The sequence below is a fragment of the Pleurodeles waltl genome, chromosome 6 (genome assembly GCF_031143425.1).
Source record: "Pleurodeles waltl isolate 20211129_DDA chromosome 6, aPleWal1.hap1.20221129, whole genome shotgun sequence".
Classification (NCBI taxonomy): Eukaryota; Metazoa; Chordata; class Amphibia; order Caudata; family Salamandridae; genus Pleurodeles; species Pleurodeles waltl.
The window spans coordinates 1,258,389,339-1,258,412,723 of record NC_090445.1 but is presented as its reverse complement, the minus strand read 5'-3'; the positions used below and the strand labels follow the sequence as shown (position 1 = coordinate 1,258,412,723).

General features: G+C 40.7%; 1 protein-coding gene across 1 annotated transcript in view; it reads left to right on the top strand.

The window, feature by feature from the left end:
- The window catches only part of SLC29A3 (solute carrier family 29 member 3), a 141,016-nt gene extending 136,129 nt beyond the window's left edge, over positions 1–4,887 (top strand). The window contains exon 6 of the mRNA XM_069240566.1: positions 2,651–4,887. Coding sequence (XP_069096667.1) covers positions 2,651–3,293 — 643 coding nt within the window. The 3' untranslated portion in view covers positions 3,294–4,887. The remainder of the gene's footprint in view (positions 1–2,650) is intronic.
- The last annotated feature ends 18,498 nt before the right edge of the window (positions 4,888–23,385 follow it).

Genomic DNA, 23,385 nt, shown 5'->3' with positions numbered 1-23,385 from the left:
GGAAAGGCTGGCGGTAAGGGGAACTTGGGGTGACCCTGGGGGCCCCTGCACTGCCCATGCAGTTGGCATGGGCAGTGCAGGGGCCTCTAGGCATAACCCCATCGCGCATTTCACTGCCCAAATTTCAGGCAGTGAAATGCACGACGGGTGCTACTGCACCCACTGCACATCAGCATTACCGCCAGCTCTATTATGAACCGGCAGCAATGTTGATGTGACTTTTCCGCTGGGCCAGCAGACGGTAACATTGTTACCGTCCGCTGGCCCAGCGGAAAAGTCGTAATAGGGAGCCAGAAATACCGCCAGCACTGGTAGTATTCTGGCGCCCGCAGCCTCGGCGGTCTTCTGTGAAGACCGCTGAGGTTGTAATGAGGGCCTATATGTGTCTGTGGCTGAATATGTTTACAAAATGTGATGTGTGCCAGGCACATGATAACCAGGGGCAGGGATGTTGGTCCTTCTAGTCCCTAATAGGTGCAAACAGGGGACACCCATTGTCTCTGTGTCTGCTTTAGCTTGGATGTCTGGATGGTGAAAAGTCGACTAAAGTAGGGTAGAAGGTAGAAAATAACAGATAATAAACATTAATGTAGATTCCTTTAGAGATGGATGTTGGGAAATGCAGTGATTGCACTTCCTGGAAAGATGGGTGCTGAGAAACCTTGAGCTCTCTCTCTATTGAGATGGATACAGGGAAGTTTTGAGGCACACCCTCAAATACATTGTGCATGATCTGTTTCTGAGACGAACTCCATTCAATTTAGGCTGCTTCCAGAAATCTTTCACCCAGTTTCTGTTCTTAATACTGCCGCTGATTAGACTCAACCATTTTATGAAAGGGCCTTCTTAGTAAGTCAAAACACGCATGATTTGTTTTCAACGCACAATGCCTTCAGATGTCCTCACTCAGGCATGCCCTTGTTCTTTTTGTGAAGCAAGATTTTGGGTAAAATCCTGCCATACTATTACACTCAAAACACAGGTGGTAGTGGTACTGTGTGTGTGTGTGTGTGTGTGTGTGTCTCTCTCTCTCTCCCTCTCCCTCTCCCTCTCCCTCCCTCCCTCTCTCTCTCTCTTCCTCTCTCTCTCTCTCTCTCTCTTCCTCTCTCTCTCTCTTCCTCTATATTTTAATTCGATGATCGAATGATTCACCCAGCTGTTGACCTCTAAAGCAGTGGTAATCAGAAATAAATCAAATTTTCTCTGTAAAATATAGAAATGGAACCTCTCTGAGCTATGTTTGACCTTTGGACTTTCACAAATGTGCTTTTAATACTGATAGAGACGAACATGCTATTGGAATTTCCCTAACCCTAGATTCTCCTAAGTGCAGATTATCATCTTCCATGACCATGGTGAACAAAGCACTACCAATCAAGAGTTACATGTTTTGTGGAAAGAATCGCCTCTCAGGCCCACAAGTCTGCAGTCAACTTTGATTGAAGCGTTTTAGACATTGACATTTTGAAAGAAAGTAATATTCTATTAATATTGTCCATTTCTGTTCTTTGTTCTGGCATGTAAAACTTGTTCACATCTTAGTGGTGCTACTGAATGATGGCACCACTACCAAAAACATATTGTACTGTTGAAAAATAGTAGAACCCTTATGCTGTTCTTTCTAGAGCCTGCTCTTTCTCTCATAATCTACTAAAGAGCATATCTTTGCAAAACACCCTACCACATATTAATATGGATCTTAACTGAGCTATTAATGCTTACCTTAGTCTACTATATTAGTCCACATCTGCTGCTAACAAATAACAAACATGATGGAAGTCAGAAGGTGCCAAAGGGAAGTGAATGTATGGCTTTCAAGTCCAAATGCTTTGTTGGCCAAAGCCGGTTTGGAGTCAGCTAACCAGTTAAAATGTCTAAATTTGTTAGTATACACGTGCTCTGCCTGGTGGTGTAAGGAGTTAGCTCAAATTGAGCTATATTCAGTTTGTTTTGGGTTGTTTTGGGTTGAGAGAGTAAGACCATCTTTCCACATGCATTACTTAGGTTGGCTAAAAGGTTAAACTCTTCTTGTTGCTATAATCAGTTGCTAAAGTTGTTAACATTATTTGACTTATCAGACAGCAACATCATTCTTACTGCTGTTGCATTTCCTTTTCCTTAACACACAAAATATTTTGATTTATTTTTTCTGAAAGTTTGAATGTCTTTGTAAAGTTTTGTTTGACTACTTTTAGTGGTCAGGTTCATCTCTATAGTTGTTTTTTTCTGTATTGTTGCCTTGTCTTTTAGTATTTTGTGTTAGAAAAAGAAATAGAAATAAAATAAATGATATAAAAACAACTTAAATGTAAAAGACACAACATGTTTGAAGTTTCTGCTTACTTCATTTGTTGCTAGCAAATAAGCTTTCCCCAGTCTTGAGTAAAATGAAATTTCTCGGGCAGCCTTCAGTTTGGTGTAATTACACATTCAGGTCCACCAATTGTAAACAATTGGGCATTGTACTTTACATAACTGCTAATACAGTATCAATGCCATTAAGTACACACGTTTTGGAGTATTTTTCATTGGGTAATATATTTGCTGTATAGGATTGATGGCACTGCATATTGTCCGTAAAGTAGTAAATCAGATCCCTGGTCTACTGTCTTGATCTCACATCGATAATTTCTTGTTTTTTTCTGTTTAGATTCTATATGAGAAGCATTGAAGAAGTCAGCAAGGAAGCTTCATTGCCAAACAGTTCTTTAGCAGGAGAAGGAGATTCTACAAGTGTAAACCAGGGCATTCCACCATGGCGTCCAATCTTGAAGAAGATTTCCGTCCTGGCTTCTTGTGTCTTCTATGTCTTCTTTATCTCCATTATCATCTTTCCCACACTTTCTTCCAGTATTGTCTCTGTGAATACTTTTTCTGGGAGCATATGGACTAACAAGTACTTCACTCCCTTAACGTGCTTCCTCATGTACAATTTTGCTGACTTGTGTGGCCGACAGGTCACTGCCTGGATTCAAATTCCTGGACCAAATAGCAAGTTGTTTCCTGCTGTGATACTGCTGAGAACTGTGTTCATCCCCTTGTTTGTCTTCTGCAACTATCAGCCCCGTGCTCACTCAGATATTGTTCTTTTTCAGCATGATGCGTATCCTGTGATTTTCATCTCACTTGTGGGCCTAAGCAATGGTTACTTGGGCTCTCTTGCAATGATCTATGGGCCCAAGGTTGTGCCCAAGGAACTGGCTGAAGCTGCTGGGGTTATGATGACTTTTTTCTTAAACCTCGGCTTAGCACTTGGGTCTGCCTTTTCTGTTATTGTTGTGCATCTGATTTAAAAAATGTATTTGGAATACTAGATAAAGATGTTTTAACAACCTAAGAATCTGCCTGGTGGGACAACATCTAATGAGTGGAGATTCTGCCCCTCTACTCCTGAGACTAAATAGAAGGGTTCTTTACTGTATAGCACGAAATAGATCTACTTGTAAAAATGATTTTTATTTATAAGAATTTTAAAATCCTTAAGGTTGTTTCAGATGTTTTAAGATTCAGACAGTATTTTAAATAACCACTGAAAATGCACATTCCATGTTAATGAATGGGAAATGCCTTATGAACATAATTTAAAAACAAAATGTTTTTTTTATCTTAAGAAACAGCAGAAAGTGTGTAAAATGGATTGAAAAAGCTTCAGAACTGTTATTGACAATGCCTACGCTTCAGATTTTTTGACTGTTAGTACATGTGATAGAAAAATAGATATTATCTTGTGAATTCCTCTTGACACTTAAATGGTTATGATCGTGACGATAAAGTAGGCCCACAAGTAAATGAGATTGGGTATGTTATCTGCCGTGCCACACACCAGTGGATCCTGGTTAGCAAATTTTAGGTTAGTCAAATTTATTTACCAGCATTGTCATGTTGGGAGAATGCTGTGACACTTTGTGGTTGGTGTTTATTTCACACACAATCATATAGAAGAGATCCTTAGCACTTTAATAAAAGCAGGAAGAAAGGATGGCAGTACTTTGCAAAGTGGGTCATGCACAGGCCCACTAAACAACATGTTTCTGATACAGACAGTATTATAGCAGTTACTCCCTAGTGAGATACTGCAGGTAGAAATTTCATATTAAAGAAAGAAAAAGAAATGGATCGCACTTTCAATGGGCCACGCTTCTTACTTGAGTTGTGTGTGCGTGTTCGCCACCACACTCCTTTAGATGGAATATATAAACAGGCGTTAACCTTTTTTTTTATTGGCACTCCCATTTCTTTGCAGGATAATGCCATTTCTTACATCTAGCAAACACTATTGAATGGATATTTGATAGTTGTCAAAAGGCTCATCTTGAAAAGTGGGGCATAATGTCACCTTCATCGCACAGCGTCTCTTGTAGTTGCCATGAGTCAAGCGAACCACAGCAGTGCAGTGTCACAGATTGTCATATGAATCTTTTCAGCTGTGCTCAAACAGTAAATGATCAAGTTGCAGTTTGTTATTTTCATAATTGAGGACCTTCCCTATATGCGAACTGGCAAACGTCCTTCCTGAGGTTTAAGGGTCAGTTTGCAATCGGTTACCAATTAGTTCCCAACACTCACTTAAACATCAGTAATCTCTAAAAACACCTGTATTTTAATCTAACCTTTTCCTCATATTAGTGTATTATTGATAAATATGGGTTACTAGCACAAGGACATACCCTATGTCATATACTTAAGGCCCGCCCACTACAACAAAAACTACTACAACACAAGTAACTATAACTCATGCCTTTGGATAATTATAACTCACTCCCCCACCATGCACTGTTTTCTCCTCCGTAATTTGATTGAAAATGTTGCATTGATATTATCAATGGTGTCACAACCATATGTCATGAGTGATATAATATGAGGCATAATTACAATTTCTAACCAGAATATTGCTTTAACCTTTGTTTTTGTTTTTGAAATTAATTTCTAGGTTTTTTTTTAAACATAAAGTAATATTTTATCACCATTTGTAAAGGCTACCCCTCTGTATCTGGTGTGGGGATGGCCACAGGGTCTGGCCTATGACCAGGCACCGCATCTAACCTCTCACAGACACATGCCGTTGCACAACATTTCGTTGTATGCAGGGATGGTCGGGGGCCAGACCCCCCATCCAATTCCTTGCAGGCAGCCAATCCCAAGCATGCTTCTGGCATGCAAAGTGTGCAATTGATCTTGCAAGTCCAGGCTACACTCAGGCCGACTTATTGACTTTACCTAGTCACAACACCAAAATATAAAATGTTAGCATGTTGTCTTGTCTCAAAGGGTGCAACACAAAAAGATGATGGATGGAATGCTGAACATTGTGAAACACATTCCCCCCAGTCACAGATTTGGGGTAAATCCATCATTTTTTGTTTTTTTTGTGCTCACCCCTTCACACCAGTTCGGACCCAGCCGTATGCAGATCAGTTTTGACCCTGCTCCCCATGAGAACAGCCCAGCCCGAACTGCCAGGCAAGGTCAGGTCCTCCCTGGACCGGAAACAAGCATCCTGGGACTGGTTTCCAGGTATCACCCCTTATCAGCCGGGCTAGCGTGAATTTAGTGCCACAGTGAGCATGAGACCCACATCTGGGTATACCCTTCCCAATTAGGGTAACTATAGCAACCCAAATTGGCGATATGCTGAACATTGTTAAACATTCACCCCCAGTCACAGATCTGAGATAAATCCACTTAGGAAAAGGGGGAGGGGCAGGGGGGTAAAATGTGTTTTTCCCATGCAGTTTTACACAGGAACTAACAATGAAGTACTATAAGGGGAACCACTCAGATAGGCCTTGCCCTGCGGGTTGGAATAGCTAGGTATGATATAAAATCTTTCTTCGCATTTTAAAAAAACATGTACCTTATTTTATATTTTAAAAACAATTTAGAAATTCACGAAAAAACAAAAGTTAAAGGGATGTTATAGTTGGGTGAAAATGTCTGTCAGTTAAATAATACCATTTGTAAACTACAAAAAATAAATTCACCAGTTACAGTTTTTGAAGTAACTATAACTTGCGCACTTGCCCTGCACTGCCTATGGCCTCACATACTGCATCACTCATGACATTTTCTATGATCACATTAATAACATCACTAGTGACATCCGAAATGACATAATTGTGCATGGCAAGTACGCATGTTCTATCAGTAAACTGTAACTGGTGAACTATAGTGTTGTTGTTTTTTTTTTTTTTTTAAACTTGGCAGCTTTATTTACATATATATATTTTTATATATATATGTGTGTATGTATATATATATATATATATGCAAAAAAGAATAGAGAACTCTGGGTAGTTCCCAAGTTTAGGTGGAGAGCAGCTCTAGTAAGGAGCACCTTGCAACACCAGCGACACTCTAGATTTGCTCACCTCAAATGTCTGTTTATCTAGCAAAGTTTTTAAGCATTGGATCAGCACAGTGCTATCCACGCCGAGCTAGATAGTGACAGTCTTTTGCCATTTGTACAGCAAAGTCATTAAGCATAGGTTTGACACAGTGTCAACCTTGCCGAGCTGTAAAATGACAAAAGCCATTTACCACTCCAGGCACAGAATTACAGCTCTGGACTGGTAAAGTATTGTCCAAGCCAACCTGGAATGAGTAAAAACAACCCCTGACAGGTGTTTCGCTCTCATTAGAGTTCATCAGAGAGGTTTAGCTTTGTCCAGACACAAGGGAGCACCCAGTATAAGTCAAAACAAATCCCTTTCAAAGTTAAAGTGACACATAAATTATGCAAAAAAGAATAGAGAACTCTGGATAGTTCCCAAGTTTAGGTGGAGAGCAGCTCTAGTGTGTGTGTATGTATGTATATATATATGTTGGATGGCATGTGTAGCTGCAGATACACATGCTGTGCACATCCTGCCATCTGGTGTTGGGCTCGGAGTGTTACAAGTTGTTTTTCTTCGAAGAAGTCTTTTCGAGTCACGAGATCGAGGGACTCCTCCCATTTCGGCTCCATTGCGCATGGGCGTCGACTCCATCTTAGATTGTTTTTTTTCCGCCATCGGGTTCGGACGTGTTCCTTTTCGCTCCGTGTTTCGGATCGGAAAGTTAGTTAGAATCTCGGAAAATTCGTCGGTATTGTTTGCGTTCGGTATCTGGTTAGTTACAACATATCGACACCGACTTTAGAAGAGCTCCGGTGGCCCTTCGGGGTTTTTCCGATCCCCCGTCGGGGCCTGGTCGGCCCGGCCACGTGTCTCTTCAAGGCTGATGGAACGGACCCCTTTCCGCTTATGCCCAAAATGTCATAACAAGTATCCATCAGCATCTGGTCTGTAACTTGTGTCTGTCTCCAGAGCACAAGGAGGATACCTGTGAAGCCTGTCGAGCGTTTCGGTCGAGGAAAACATTAAGAGACCGAAGAGCGAGAAGACTGCAGATGGCGTCGGCGCCGACAGGACAAGGGCGTTTCGAGGAGGAAGAAGAAACCTTCTCCATCCAGGAATCGGACTCGGACGAGCTCGATCCCGAAGAAACGCCAAAAACCGTGAGTAAGACGTCGAAGCATAAAACTCACGAGAAGACAACAAAAGCCCAGGGGACGCCACCGCCAACAGGCCATGGCTTAACCCGAAAAATAGGTGACCGATCATCGGCACCAAAAAAGGGCGTGCATGTGGTGAAGTCATCCGACTCCGGTCAAGATACCGCCACACAACAATCTCGGGCCCGAGACAGCGGCTCCGAGCAGACTCGGCACCTAGACAGTGGCACCGAAATGGTTCGGCACCGAGACACCACGACGCCGAAAATAAAGAAGGTTTCCTCGGAGCCCAAAAAGGCGACCGAAAAGATTTTGATTCCGAAACATCCAGCCTCGGAACCGAAAACAGGTTCCTACACAGAGGAACAGGGATTGTCCTCCCAGATGCACCACTGATGCAATCCCCGACTCATACTGCAATGAGTCAAGATGATCCCGATGCATGGGACCTTTATGATGCTCCTGTATCAGATAACAGCCCAGACTGTTACCCTGCGAGGCCGTCGCCACCTGAAGACAGTACATCCTACACGCAGGTGGTCTCAAGGGCAGCTGCTTTTCATAATGTCACCTTGCATTCAGAACCAATTGAGGATGACTGTTTGTTTAATACACTCTCCTCCACTCATAGCCAATACCAAAGCTTACCTATGCTCCCGGGAATGCTAAAGCATTCCAAACAAATATTTCAGGATCCTGTTAAAGGCAGAGCCATAACTCCAAGGGTGGAGAAGAAGTACAAGCCACCGCCAACAGACCCTGTTTATATTACGCAGCAATTAACACCAGACTCTGTGGTTGTCGGGGCAGCTCGCAAGAGAGCAAACTCTCATACCTCAGGAGATGCACCACCTCCAGACAAGGAGAGTCGCAAATTCGATGCTGCGGGTAAAAGGGTTGCAGCACAAGCAGCAAACCAGTGGCGTATTGCCAATTCACAAGCACTTTTGGCAAGATACGATAGAGCTCATTGGGACGAAATGCAGCATTTCATAGAACACCTACCCAAAGAGTTCCAGAAAAGGGCACAACAAGTGGTAGAAGAAGGACAAAGTATCTCCAATAATAAGATACGGTCAGCAATGGATGCAGCTGATATGGCTGCAAGGAAAGTAAATACTGCAATAACTATAACAAGCCGTGCTGAATATGCCCTTTAATGAACAGCAGTTGTTTGGGCCGGAAGTCGACACTGCTATTGAAAAACTCAAAAAAGATACTGATACGGCAAAAGCCATGGGCGCACTCTACTCCCCACAAAGCAGAGGCACATTTCGCAAAACACAATTTAGGGGAGGGTTTCGAGGTCAACCTACAGAGGCCACAACCTCACAAGCAAAGCCCACTTATCAAAGCCAATATCAGCGGGGAAGTTTTCAGGGGCAATATAGAGGGGGACAATTCCCAAAAAATAGAGGGAAGTTCCAAAGCCCCAAAACACCTCAAAACAAGCAGTGACTTCCAAGTCACACATCCCCAACACATAACACCTGTAGGGGGGAAGACTAAGCCAATTTTACAAACATTGGGAGGAGATAACAACAGACACTTGGGTACTGGCAATTATCCAGCATGGTTATTGCATAGAATTTCTCAAATTCCCTCCAAACGTCCCACCGAAAACACACAATATGTCAAAACAACATATAGATCTTCTAGGACTAGAAGTTCAAGCATTGCTACTAAAAGAAGCAATAGAATTAGTACCAAAACACCAGAAAGGAACAGGAGTTTACTCTGTACTTTCTCATACCCAAAAAAGACAAGAGTCTGAGACCTATATTAGATCTCAGAACATTAAATACCTACATCAAATCAGATCACTTTCACATGGTGACATTACAAGACGTAATCCCACTGCTCAAACAACAAGACTACATGACAACACTAGACCTAAAGGATGCATATTTCCATATACCGATACATCCTTCACACAGAAAGTACTTAAGGTTTGTATTCCAAGGGATACATTACCAATTCATGGTGTTGCCATTTGGAATAACAACTGCGCCAAGAGTTTTTACAAAGTGCCTGGCAGTCGTAGCTGCACATATCAGAAGGCAGCAAATACATGTGTTCCCGTACCTAGATGATTGGTTAATCAAAACCAACACGCTAAAAAGGTGTTCACAACACACAAAGTATGTCATAGAAACCCTCCACAAACTAGGTTTCTCAATCAACTACACAAAGTCACACCTTCTGCCATGTCAAACACAGCAATACTTAGGGGCGACAATCAACACAGCAAAAGGGATTGCCACTCCAAGTCCACAAAGGGTTCAGGCATTTCACAATATAATACAGGCCATGTATCCAAAACAAAAAATACAAGTCAAAATGGTGTTAAAACTCCTAGACATGATGTCCTCATGCATAGCCATTGTCCCAAACGCAAGGTTGCACATGCAGCCCTTACAACAGTGCCTAGCAACACAGTGGTCACAGGCACAGGGTCAACTTCTAGATCTGGTGTTGGTAGACCGCCAAACATACACCTCGCTTCAATGGTGGAACAGTATAAATTTAAACCAAGGGCGGCCTTTCCAAGACCCAGTGCCACAATATGTAATAACAACAGATGCCTCCATGATAGGGTGGGGAGCACACCGCAATCAATACAGCATCCAAGGACAATGGGACACTCACCAAAAACAGTTTCACATAAATCACTTAGAACTATTGGCAGTATTTCTAGCGCTGAAAGCATTTCAACCCATAATAAGCCACAAACACATTCTTGTCAAAACAGACAACATGACAACTATGTATTACCTAAACAAACAGGGAGGGACACACTCAACACAGTTGTGTCTCCTGGCACAGAGAATATGGCATTGGGCGATTCACAACCACATTCGTCTAATAGCACAATTTATTCCAGGAATTCAGAATCAGTTAGCAGACAATCTCTCTCGGGATCACCAACAGATCCACGAATGGGAAATTCACCCCCAAATACTGAATACTTACTTCCAGAGTTGGGGAACACCACAAATAGATATATTTGCAACAAAAGAAAACGCAAAATGCCAAAACTTCGCATCCAGGTACCCACAAGATCAGTCTCAGGGCAATGCGTTATGGATGAGCTGGTTAGGGATATTTGCTTACGCTTTTCCCCCTCTCCCACTCCTTCCATATCTAGTAAACAAGTTGAGTCAAAACAAACTCAAACTCATACTAATAGCGCCAACATGGGCAAGACAACCTTGGTACACAACACTACTAGACCTCTCAGTAGTGCCTCATGTCAAACTACCAAACATACCAGATCTGTTAACGCAACACAAACAACAGATCAAACACCCAAATCCAGCATCGCTGAATCTAGCAATCTGGTTCCTGAAGTCCTAGAGTTCGGACACTTAGACCTTACACAGGAATGTATGGAGGTCATAAAACAAGCTAGGAAACCTACCACTAGACATTGCTATGCAAATAAGTGGAAAAGATTTGTTTATTACTGCCATAATAATCAAATTCAACCCTTACACGAATCTGCCAAAGACATCGTAGGATACTTACTACATTTGCAAAAGTCAAAGCTAGCTTTCTCTTCCATTAAGATACATCTTAAAGCAATTTCAGCTTACCTGCAGATTACGCACTCAACTTCTCTATTTAGGATACCAGTCATAAAAGCATTTATGGAAGGCCTAAAGAGAATTATACCACCAAGAACACCACCAGTTCCTTCATGGAACCTCAACATTGTCTTAACACGACTCATGGGTCCACCTTTTGAGCCCATGCACTCTTGTGAGATGCAATACTTAACATGGAAAGTTGTATTTTTAATTGCCATCACATCTTTAAGAAGAGTAAGTGAGATTCAAGCATTTACCATACAAGAACCATTTATTCAAATACACAAGCATAAAGTAGTTCTACGGACAAATTCTACATTTTTACCAAAAGTCATATCACCGTTCCACTTAAATCAAACAGTAGAATTACCAGTGTTCTTCCCACAGCCAGACTCTGTAGCTGAAAGGGCACAATGTACTACATTGACAGAACAAAACTAATTCGGGAAACAAAACAATTATTTGTTGCTTTCCAAAAACCTCATACAGGAAATCCAATTTCTAAACAAGGCATTGCTAGGTGGATAGTTAAGTGCATTCAAACCTGTTATCTTAAAGCAAAAAGAGAACTGCCTATTACACCAAAGGCACACTCAACAAGAAGGAAAGGTGCTACCATCGCCTTTCTAGGAAATATTCTAGTGACCGAAATATGTAAGGCAGCTACATGGTCTACGCCTCATACATTTACCAAACACTACTGTGTAGATGTGCTAACGGCACAACAGGCCACAGTAGGCCAAGCAGTACTACGAACATTGTTTCAAACAACTTCAACTCCTACAGGCTGAACCACCGCTTTTGGGGAGATAACTGCTTACTAGTCTATGCACAGCATGTGTATCTGCAGCTACACATGCCATCGAACGGAAAATGTCACTTACCCAGTGTACATCTGTTCGTGGCATTAGTCGCTGCAGATTCACATGCGCCCACCCGCCTCCCCGGGAGCCTGTAGCCGTTTAGAAGTTGATCTTGAACATTTGTAAATTTGTAAATATATTACTTTAAACTACATTATGTACATGCGTATTCACTCCATTGCATGGGCACTATTACTAGCATACACAACTCCTACCTCACCCTCTGCGGGGAAAACAATCTAAGATGGAGTCGACGCCCATGCGCAATGGAGCCGAAATGGGAGGAGTCCCTCGATCTCGTGACTCGAAAAGACTTCTTCGAAGAAAAACAACTTGTAACACTCCGAGCCCAACACCAGATGGCGGGATGTGCACAGCATGTGAATCTGCAGCGACTAATGCCACGAACAGATGTACACTGGGTAAGTGACATTTTCCATATATATATATAAATATAAAATCCAAAAGTTAAAGTGGAGTTACACATAACTGACATAAGTATAATTTGCACCACCATAGATTTCAGATGTCATTGGTGATGTAATATGTGAGGTCATAAGCACAGCATCATAGTGGTGCAAGTTATAGTTATGTCAGTTACATATAACTGGCGAATTTCACTGTTTTTTGTTGTTGGTAAACTCAAGCATTTTTTCAGTCAACGTATTGTGCACGCGAGTGGAGAGTTGGCCATAGGGACAGCCCTGTAACCACCAGACCTTGCTTGCAACCCTCTGGGAGAAGCCAACTTTCGTCCACGCCCGACCTTCAGCACATTCAGACCTACCATTGTAGGGACATAACCCTGATGCCCTATTCAGTGCCCATATCATCATTCATATCCTACTGTATATATGTGTATAATATGTAACTGCATGTGGTTGCTGCCTGTTTACTGAGATCTTGCACCATTACAACTTTGGGGTTTGCACTACTTATCCGTAGTGCATGGTGCACATAATTATTGCCTTATTCTGTGACAAATCATATGTCATTTAGAAACATCTTCCATTTGAGCTACTATATCAATTAGAATTTGGGAACAGTCCACGGAGCATCTCTATCTTCAGAGTATGTGCTGGTCTGATCACACACTATTGACCGGCCGAACCACACATAAACTTCCCCTATAGTGTAAGGTTTTTTCAACGAATTACAGACATGCCATTAGTGAATGGTGCAAACTGTGCCCGCATGCAGATTATTTGTAAATAGTATTATTTAGTCTGCCTTCTTTGCCACACAGTCCGTTCCTCTTAAAAAAAAAAAAAGAATAAAAAAAAAAAAAAAAGTAAACAGTACTGTAGAATTTTAAGACTCAATAGACATAAATTTGATGGAGAATATGGCGATTGAACGTGTCTGATCACAATGCTCTGTTGTTATTGAAATAGCCATGAAATGTTCTGGTACTGTTTAGGTACCAAATATTTGCATTTACTGGTGGCATTTAGGGCCTCATTATACCACCAGCATTGCAGTGACAGTCAGACAGCCATAACTGTGGTGGTCTGACCTCCACATTACAACTGCGGACCCACCAGGAGGCTGCCGTTTCTGCTTGGAAAATTGTTCCAGATGGCTTGACAGTTGTCTTAGTTATACTCAGCCAGGACAGCGCTGCCTTGCTGATTACAATTCACCTTACCACCATCCTTTCCATGACAATCTGTCTGCCATGGGAAGACTGGAGGTAAGGGCGTGCTTGGTGGGGTCACAGGGGCCCCCTGCACTGCCCATGGATGGCTGCTTGGCAGACAGTGCATATTCTGAGGATGCTGTGTTCTACGGTATTGACTTTGGCTCCCTTAAAAGAGCCGAGGCCAGTATTGTAGCACTGTTCCTGCAGGTCATCCCGTGGAAACATTGTAATACACTTGGGGGGAAAGAGGGGCAGATCCCACTGGTATGATGGTGGGGCCCTCCCCCCTGCTTTGGCGGTCCACTTTTAGGACCGCCAAAGTCATAATGAGGCCGTCAGTCTGAAGTGTGATTTAAGTTTTTCACTATCTTTTCAGTTTGTAACTATTTTGATAGGGCGATGCGCTTTCAACAAAGGCTTATTGCCAAAATCATCAAGCAGCCTGGATAAAGTGACAACAGCAATCCTTGGTGTGCCAACTTCTGTTTCTCTAATGGGAGAATTTGCCCCATTTTACTCACATAGCTCAACCATTTCAGAAACCTAACATATCTGTAAGACTCCTACTCACCATCCCTTCCTGAAACTTAACAAGCATTGGCAAGCCAATAAGTTTCACCTATGCAAAATCTAGTGGCTTTGCCCAATGTTTGTTTTTACATGGCTAAAAGTGTTTCATTGCGGCCAGCATTGACAGCGTCATACTGCTTTTTTTCCATTGAAGCCATGTTGCACCGAAGCTCAGCTGCTGTGCATCATGCAAACAAATTGACTAAGCCAACAGATTTTGCATAAGCAAAACCTATTGGCTTTGCCAGTCCTTGTTATTCCAAGACTGCACACATGCCTACAGTGTCATTGATATAAATAGCAGTACATTTTATTCACTGTCTAGATGAAGACACATCTCTTCATCATTCTTTATAATCAACACATCACAAAAACTAAAAGCTGAAAACAATAAAAAAAAAATACAAAAAAACAATCAATCAAAAGAGAAGTCGGCAGCCTTGCACAGGAGGAGGAAAGTTAAAGATTGCCTAAAACATCTCTCAAGAAAGTCAACACAGTAGAAGATACACATTTAAAAACGTCAGTAACGAAGCAAACTCAAACGTCTTCAAAATGCTTTGGTTCAGTAAGAGTATGAAAGTGCAGTCATTACTTTGAGAGTACGATAACAAGAAGGAACTACGCTGTAGAATGTGAAATATTACATACTTCAGATGATGATACAGAGCATAATTAGTTGTGCAAGTTGTGCTGATTTTGCTACAAAAGTAACAGTCATAACATTTCTCCAGTAGTTTTTTCTTTTAATTTTTTTCTTTTTTATTTTTTTTATACATTATTGGTCTGCAGAGCTTGTTTATTTGTTGAGTGTATCCTTACAGTAGTCACTGCAGACAATAAAAGTGTGTGGGGAATATAGAGCATAGGTCTCTAGTAGCCTATTCAGGGTTTGCCGGTTAGGCGGTTGCCTCATGGACATAGAGGGTGAGAGTGGCAGTTGGGTGTGTGAGGGAGTTCCCTTTGCTTCATCATATGACCACCTAACCCCACCCAGGTAAGATGATACTGCCTGGGCAGACTCAACCTCGTTGTTAAAAGAACTCTGAGGGAGTGCTGAAATTTTATCTTGCTGGATAAGTCAAGAGATCCAGTTGAAAGGTGTGATAGATAATAAAATTGCCTTACAAATCACCTGTTTGATATAAGAATTTAATATAGGTGTTTGTAGAGAAGGTTAAAAAAACAGTGGGGACACCTTTGAGTTTAATGATTCAAAGTGTCTTAAAAAAGTGGGGACCAACATGTTTCTACCCGCACTAAGAGCCTAAACGGTCTGGGGCATTGCATTCTTCAGCGTCAAGGATCCCTAATACGTGAGGGGCTAGATCGATATGCTAGACAGTGAGCAAGTAAATATTCAAATGCACACTGGGCCTACCTGGTTATACTCTAGAGGTATGGCCTAAAGGAGAAACAATATCAGAGTAAAAAAAAAAAAAGTGAAATATATGTGCCACATCACTGCACACAAAGGTGTAAACATCATGCCGTAGGTAATATACATTTATGTGCAATTATTACTATGACCATAGCATGGGCTGCTAGCTCCTGTTTATCTTACTCTATGTATACAAGGCGGATAGCCTCTGGTTTGGGGACATGCGTAGGGGAGTTACCCCTTATAGTCACACTCTATGAAGGAATAGCAGTTTTAAGTCAGTGTGGGGAAATATAGGTGGAAGGGCGGGATTGCAAGGGCATAAACAATACTTTTTCTCTATATCCCCCACACACTTTTTGTGTCTGCAGTTCCTTGATGAAACAGGAGTCTGTGTGGGGTTGTATTACTCCCAGTACTCTCTTTTTGTGTCATAATAATCCTTACAGTAGTCACCAATATATAGCTTAGTTACAAGCAGCACATAAAACAATAAATAGCCATAGAAACGGGACCGTACTAAATATCACTGTTACTGTGTTTTTCACCCAAAAACAAATCACTTTTCTTTAGTGTTTTGCCCAGGTTGGGATTTTGTTTGTGATTTATATACCATTTGCCAACAGACCTTCTTCAATCGTAAAACAAGTTTAATGCAAAAGTGATTGTTTTCATTTGGCCTCACTGGCTTACTGGGACATCTGCTGTAGTAAACCACAAGAGGAGTGCTCCGTATTGCACACATTGGTGAGTTGCAAGTATATGTTAAGTACTTGGAATGCTCTGTAAACGGTGCTGATTAATTTGTTATGGACCATAATGTGTATCTTTAGCAACACAAAAGTATGATGGACGGAGTGTTGAAACTTTTCAAGCATTCACCCCCAGTCACAGATCTGGGTTTAATCCAACGTTATTTTGCTCACCATGCCACCCCAGTTTGGACCCAGCCGTATGCAAATCAGTCTTGACCTTGTTCCCAATGGGAACAGTCCAGCCTGAACTTTTTTAATTTTTTTTATTATTATTATTAAAATTGCTCTCATGTACAGGATTTTCATTTTCATTCTTGATAATAGGAAAGCACTGACAACCTGATTGTCTGTTACCTAGTGGAAGCAAAGTAACTCCTTGACGTTACCCTGGAATTCAAATGAACAGTCATGTCACCTGATCGTATGAAGGTTGAAAAGTACTGTCATATCTTTCTTTTTAATTTTTTGCAAGTTCCTATTGTAACGTGAACTTGAATCAAAGGTATTGGAGCACTTTACCTGAGCGCCAGTTACATTACACAAGGGCGCATTCATTTTTGGCATGGGAGATTAAATGATTTGCCCAGAATAATGGGGTGTTAAGACGATGCCGAAACTCGAGGCTGGTTCCCCAACTCTAAAGTTGGCAGGTCTGGCCGTTACGCCACATCGTCTGCAAAGTCACCCACTTACTGTGGCACTAACAGCTGCCAGCAGTGGAAAGTGGCATCTTCACACAGTCTTTTGCATGTAACCTTTGTAGTTTCAAAAGCATGTTTCATGAATGGTTGGAAGCACGTGGAAAAAACAGCTGTTCTTTTCGCACATTGCTGAACCTCGCAGGGACTGGTCCATCTTTTAGGTTGGGATTAAATTCAATGTAGCAGAATTTCTTACACCACACAATCTAATTAACAATATCAGGTGAAAAGGTTACCCCAGTTTTGTCTTTTGCACGAAAAGCAAGAAAGTGGGAGGTACCGTGCAACCAACCAATGGTAAGTAATAGGCGGGCTGTACGCTCCTTTTAAGATTTTCTTTTAATTATAAGAGATTTATTCAAGCACAGTGCAAGTGCTGTGCAGATGTAAACTAAAAACTCCTTACTACCTCTATAGCCCAACTATCACTCATTAAACCTAAAATCCACTTATTACCCCTATAGCTAACTGTATTTGAAACCTAAACACCCTTAAAACCATATTACATCACTGACACCCCAAACACCCTTACTACTTCAACACCACACCTATACCTGAAACCTAAAAAAACGTATTGCTGCATACACTACCAGTCACTGAACCCTAAAAACTGTTCCCCTTTACGCTACCCATCCCAGAAACCTGAAAATTCCTTTCTCACCTTATACGCTACCCATCCCTAATGCTTAGTAACCCCGTGCTTCCCAATATCTAAACCTGTCCATCACAATGCTGCTACCGCTAAATCTCACCAACCAGCACCAACCCTTAAAGCATTAAATGTATGGTAAATCTAACATATAACTTTAGAGTTGTGGTAAACTCATTCTTATAGTGCTATAGTGGATCCTCGTAATGCATGTTTTCTAATGATGCACTTTTAACTGGATACTAATGTTTTTTTGTGAGGGGCTTCATGCCATTGTTCTGCTGTGTTAAAAAATTGTGATTACCATTAACATTAGTTGCATGTCATAGCTCACCTCGCGTCATTCACCATACTCCTCCTCATGCTTGTTGCATTAAAATTTCTTCAGCTAGCGGTAACAATCAGTTTGAGGCAAGGTAATAATTGGGTCTTGAAAATAATGTGAATAAATCAGTGTTGAGCAACGTGCAAGACCCCGAATCTAGAGCTTAATTTTAAATAAGGAGTGGCATCTATGTTTTTTAAACTTCAAAACTTGTATTACATTGGAGACCACATTTTATAAGCAACTCTTTGTGTATTTAGAGGTCCCTTTCCAGAATGCATTATCCTATATTAGAACATTGGAATGCTGGGGGCTCCATTGAAAACAATGGAGTGCTGCGGGCTTTTACTGGCCGGTAAAAGCCCGCAGCGCCAACATTCCAATGTTCGCTTTGTTCACAGCAACAGCTGTGAACAAAGCCTCACGGAGCCCGAGGGGATTTTAATCCCCTCGGGCTCCGTGAACATTTTTTTTTTTAATAGAACATTCTGCCCTGTGTGGCAGAATGTTCTAATAGCCTTAGAACCCGCCGTAGCGGGCTCTTCCGGCTATTAAAGTCCCTCTCCCTTGTTAACGCGGGGAGCGGGCCTTTAATAGCTGGTAGAGCCCGCTACGGCGGGTTCTAAGGCTATATTATAGTTCACAATACTGCAGACTCTCTTGTAAAGTGCAGAAAACCATGGTAACAGTACCTCTGACCTGGTGAGCAAGAGTGTTACTTGAGTTGAGCCAAAGAAAGTGAAAATCTTAAGTGCTCTCAGACTAATATTTCTTTTCACCAATAGTATCACAGCTCTCATTTGTAGGTTATGGGCTTCAGTTCCACGATTTTCTCGGTTTATGCATATAATCCCTCCTTGGACCGAATGGAATGGAAGAACACTGTGTTGTTTTGCTTCCACTAGTCAAGATAAAGTGTTGTTTTACATTAAGATACTTGGAATGTGGAATTGACTTCAGACACAATTATCATGACTGTTAGCATTGTCCAAAAGTAGTCTGAATCAGTCATTTAGAGCAGTTTATTTGTTAGAGTACTAGTTTGAGTTGAGTAAATAGAGACATATATGCCTTTTTCCAGCACTCCAGCTTTATATAAGTAAATATAGTGAATTGTTCTAGCTTAAGTCTTTAAAGGCGGTGCATTTCTCCGGTGCCCCTGCTTTGCTGCAGTAGTTTGCTCAATAAAAAGAGCATGGTTGGTGAAAACAAATAGCCAGAAAATTGAAATGATTCAGAACAGCACAGCATCTCATGTTTTTTTGTTTGCCAGTCTCCTAATGCGTCAAAGGATAAACCACTTACAGTAACTGGTATCTTATGACCACAGAACCTCTGATATGCATTTAACGACTTGGTCTCCTGCAAGAGAGCACAATGAAGATATAAGATTTTTTGTTTATGTGTTAAAGGATCCTATGCTTTTTTTCAGTTTAACATTGTTGTTTTGATGATTACATTTTGTTCCGCTTTACTTTCTTCTGCTACATATTGATGAAGTCAGAACCCTAAAATTATTTGGCAAATTACTGTTATCCAGTATTGCTCCTTCATGGTAATTGCAGTATTCTTAGCAATGTTTACTCACTTTTTTGCTGTGAAGCCAGTGAAAGAAAATGTTTGTGAATTTGTATTGTACATAAATATTCTCCTTGGGCTAAACTGCCATTTCAGCATTATTTCTAATTTTGGAGTCATTTCCCTAATGGGACGTTTTTTTAAACTGAAAACAAACTCACAAAGATGAAATTCTGTTTAAATTGCCAGCTGGACAACTGAGTTTTGTGTGACCCTAAAAATTGACACATGCAGTGTCCATTCCATAGATATTTAAAAAAACAAAATAGGTGAAGACCTTGCTGATCTTTAACATTTTTCAGGTTTATTTTAAATAAAAGGAGACAGTGAGGTGAACCTCAAATATTCACTTTAAATACAACAATAGTTTGGCCTCAGAAAGATGGTACCAAGAATAAGGCTAAGAAAAACAGATTGCCAGGCAACCTTTAAAATCCTGCTGTTATTACCACCCCGCTTGTTGATCAGAGAAATGAAGTAGGGCAAAAACTGCAACCACGTTCTTGAGTACATGAACACAAGCATTCATTTGTATAATCAGTTTATTTTGAGTATTATGTGAATGAATACAGATAAAAAGGCACTCCTCATTGACTTTAATTTTACTCTGAATACTGAAATGTTGGACACTTTTAAAAGAAAATATAAAGTGGCATGAAATGTACATATAGTAAGAAAAAAGGTATGCTACATAAATAACTGAAATAGATTTTCAGCAAGTGAACATAAAGTTAGTTAATGGAAGGATATAACAAATGACTACAGTAGTACGAATTTATGGTTCAAGTATATTTAAACACCATTCATTAGCTCTAGTCATTTATTCTTAATAGTAAGGATTACTGTCATTTTAAAATGCTTGAAAATTAGGTTAGGTCCCCTTCCGAATGTACTAGTGTGAAAATTGCATACTAACAGACCAATTTTTATTTCTCTAGAGTATTTTGTTGAATTAAACAAGTTATTAACAACGCTAACATTTTAAAAATACTTAAATATTGTCACAAAGAAGATCAACAATTTTTTCAAGACCTCCTATTTGTCATAGTTTTATCAACATTTTTTTTGTTCAGTTTGGAAAGAAGGCCATATGAGAAACTGAAATGTTCTCTTTTCTTCACCAGGCCAACATTCTACATGGTCCAAATGGTTGTTTCTTTGTTGTGTTCATTATCTAATACCCTAAACTCAGAAATACAGTTACAAAATTTCTCGTTGTTGTTCATACCTTTTGTCATTTATGAATAAATAAGCTGTGCCTAAAAGAGATAACCACACTGTTGGAGCTCATCATTAAATGACTTATTACAGATTAGGGTGCTTTGTGATGAATCATTTTTATGGGGTTATTCAATCATGGTTACAAACATGTATGTATCTACAACTATAAAGTGCTAATGGGCCTTAGCATTGGTGGAAAAGTACTACAGTACAGTACAGGACCTTGGAAGGCCTGTACTGATTGTAGGGGAAAATTAAAAATTATGTTTTTCTCATAATCACCACCAATAGGCTGAGGGAAAAAGAGTGATTGGTGAAAGTATATCCCTTCTTTTTCCAGCTGTATTTCTTTTTTATCTTCAGCAGTCCATGCGTTAACCATTGCTGATTCATATTGCAGATCTATGTTTATCTCTTTTCTTAACAATTCCTTTACTTGCTTGTGGGTTAGGCTTTAATGTGGCAGTGGTTGTTATTTGCTAATGCAGTTATTTACAGGAGCATGACGTTACAGCAAAATTACATTTTTTGTAATATGAAAGTATTGTAATTATCCTTAAACAGACAGTCTCAATTTGTAGATCCGAAACTCCAGCTCAAACACAAGCTTTTTAAAAAAGTGCACTATGGCATAAATCTAGTATGTTGAGTTTATCAATTTATTAACCTATCATATTTTGTGTTTTACTAAATGTCTGGTTATGGTAATGATAATGGCCCTCATTTCAACCCCGTCCGCTATGTTGAAACCGCCGGGCGGCCGACAATGCGGCTGCACTCCCGCGGGGCCTATTTGGAGATCCCCGCTGGGCCGGCGGGCTGAAACCTGGTTTCCACCCGCCAGCCCAGCGGGGATCTCGGCCGCAACACAGGAGCTGGCTCCAAATCCAAATGGAGCCGGCGGTGTTGCGGCTGTGTGATGGGTGCAGTTGCACCCGTCGCGCTTTTCACTCTCTGCTATGCAGAGAGTGAAAAGCTGCATGGGGCCATGGCAGTGGGCTGCTGCACTGCCCATGCCAGTGGCATGGGCAGTGAGGGGCCCTGCGACCCCCCTTTCTGCCAGCCTTTTCATGGCGGTTCAAACTGCCATGAAAAGGCTGGCGGGAGGGGGACTCGTAATCGCCTGGGCAGCGGGATTTAAACCGGCGGGACTAAAGTGGCGGGAAACCGCCGGTCCCGGTGGTGCGACCGCGGCGGAAGTAATTCTTCAGGAAGCACCGCCAGCCTGTTGGCGGTGCTTCCCTCAAAACAGCCCAGGCGGTCAAAGACCCCCAGGGTTGTAATGACCCCCAATATTTTTGTTGTGCAGTTGGCACATATTCAAAAACTGTTTGTGGATAGCATGACTTTAACATCTGAGAAAGAAATCTAATTTCAAATTAATTGTTTTAGACATCATAATGTTTCAGTACTTGGCTTATCTTCAATTGGCTAACCCTCACTAGTACATTTGATTAAAGCTTTATTTATGATTGTTGCACTGAGTGCAACTATCTGCCTTTATTGGCCATTTGCTTGCAATGTTTGAATCACAAATGTTTTACAATGATAAATGTAAATGTACTTTTCCTGGAATGGTTAGTATAAAAGCTTAAACTGTGCTTCAGTGCTACTTGTTTCGAGTGTTTGCGTAAATGAAGCAGAGTGCATGTAATGTTGTGTCCAAGAAAATATCATATAGCGAGGAGAAGCTGCTAGAATGAGAATTCTAGTCTCTTAAGTTTCCGAGTCAAAAATTTATACACGTCAGGATTGTGCAATGTCATAATGTTGCCTTGAAAAAAAATAACCGCTGACGCTTAACACAAGCCAATCGCACCATTGTGGTGGCTGGGTACATCATATTATTAATGTCACCAGAAGTGCAAACATATCAGCATGCAGGTAAAATGAATCAGTGATTTGATTTTTATATTAAATCTTTGAGTTCAGTTTGGCTAGGAATGCAAGTGTTGCCGTTATTCTCAAACGCACAGACATTTAGATAAAGGTAGGTATAACAATTGAACATTACATTTTATAGTTTGTATGCTCTGGTTCAAATGAAGGGATACCTGGTTGAGTTAAGTGTGGTTTCCTGAATTTAATTGTAGGTCTTGTTTATTGCGAGATAAACTATGGTAATAGTTTAGAGGGAGCTACTTAACTGTTGAGAAAGTAACTTAGATATAAGAAAGTAATTGACTGATGTTATTTGCAGTCAGTCAGTTCTGTCTTTGAATTTGCAGAATTGAACTGTTTCTGTCAACATATGTGAAGGAGGCATAACATCATGGCTTGTTTAATGCCTTGATGCCATTGAACATTTATAATGGCATGATAATAAATTAAAAGGCAAAATGTCAAGACAGTTTGAAATTCTTAGAGATCCTCAGCTTTCAATATTGGACTACAAAACCTATTGGAGTACAAAACCTATTAACCATTATGTTTTATGTAACACATTTCAAAAACAGACATTGAAGACTTCCACTTGATGAAATTAGTAACTTGAGGGAATTACTTCATTCAAGGGAGTAATGGTATCTCTTTGTGTTGAAACTGAAGGTGTCTGTGCAAGAATCATATGCAATATTTAAAATAGAGGATAACAATATTGTATTATATGTAACACCTGT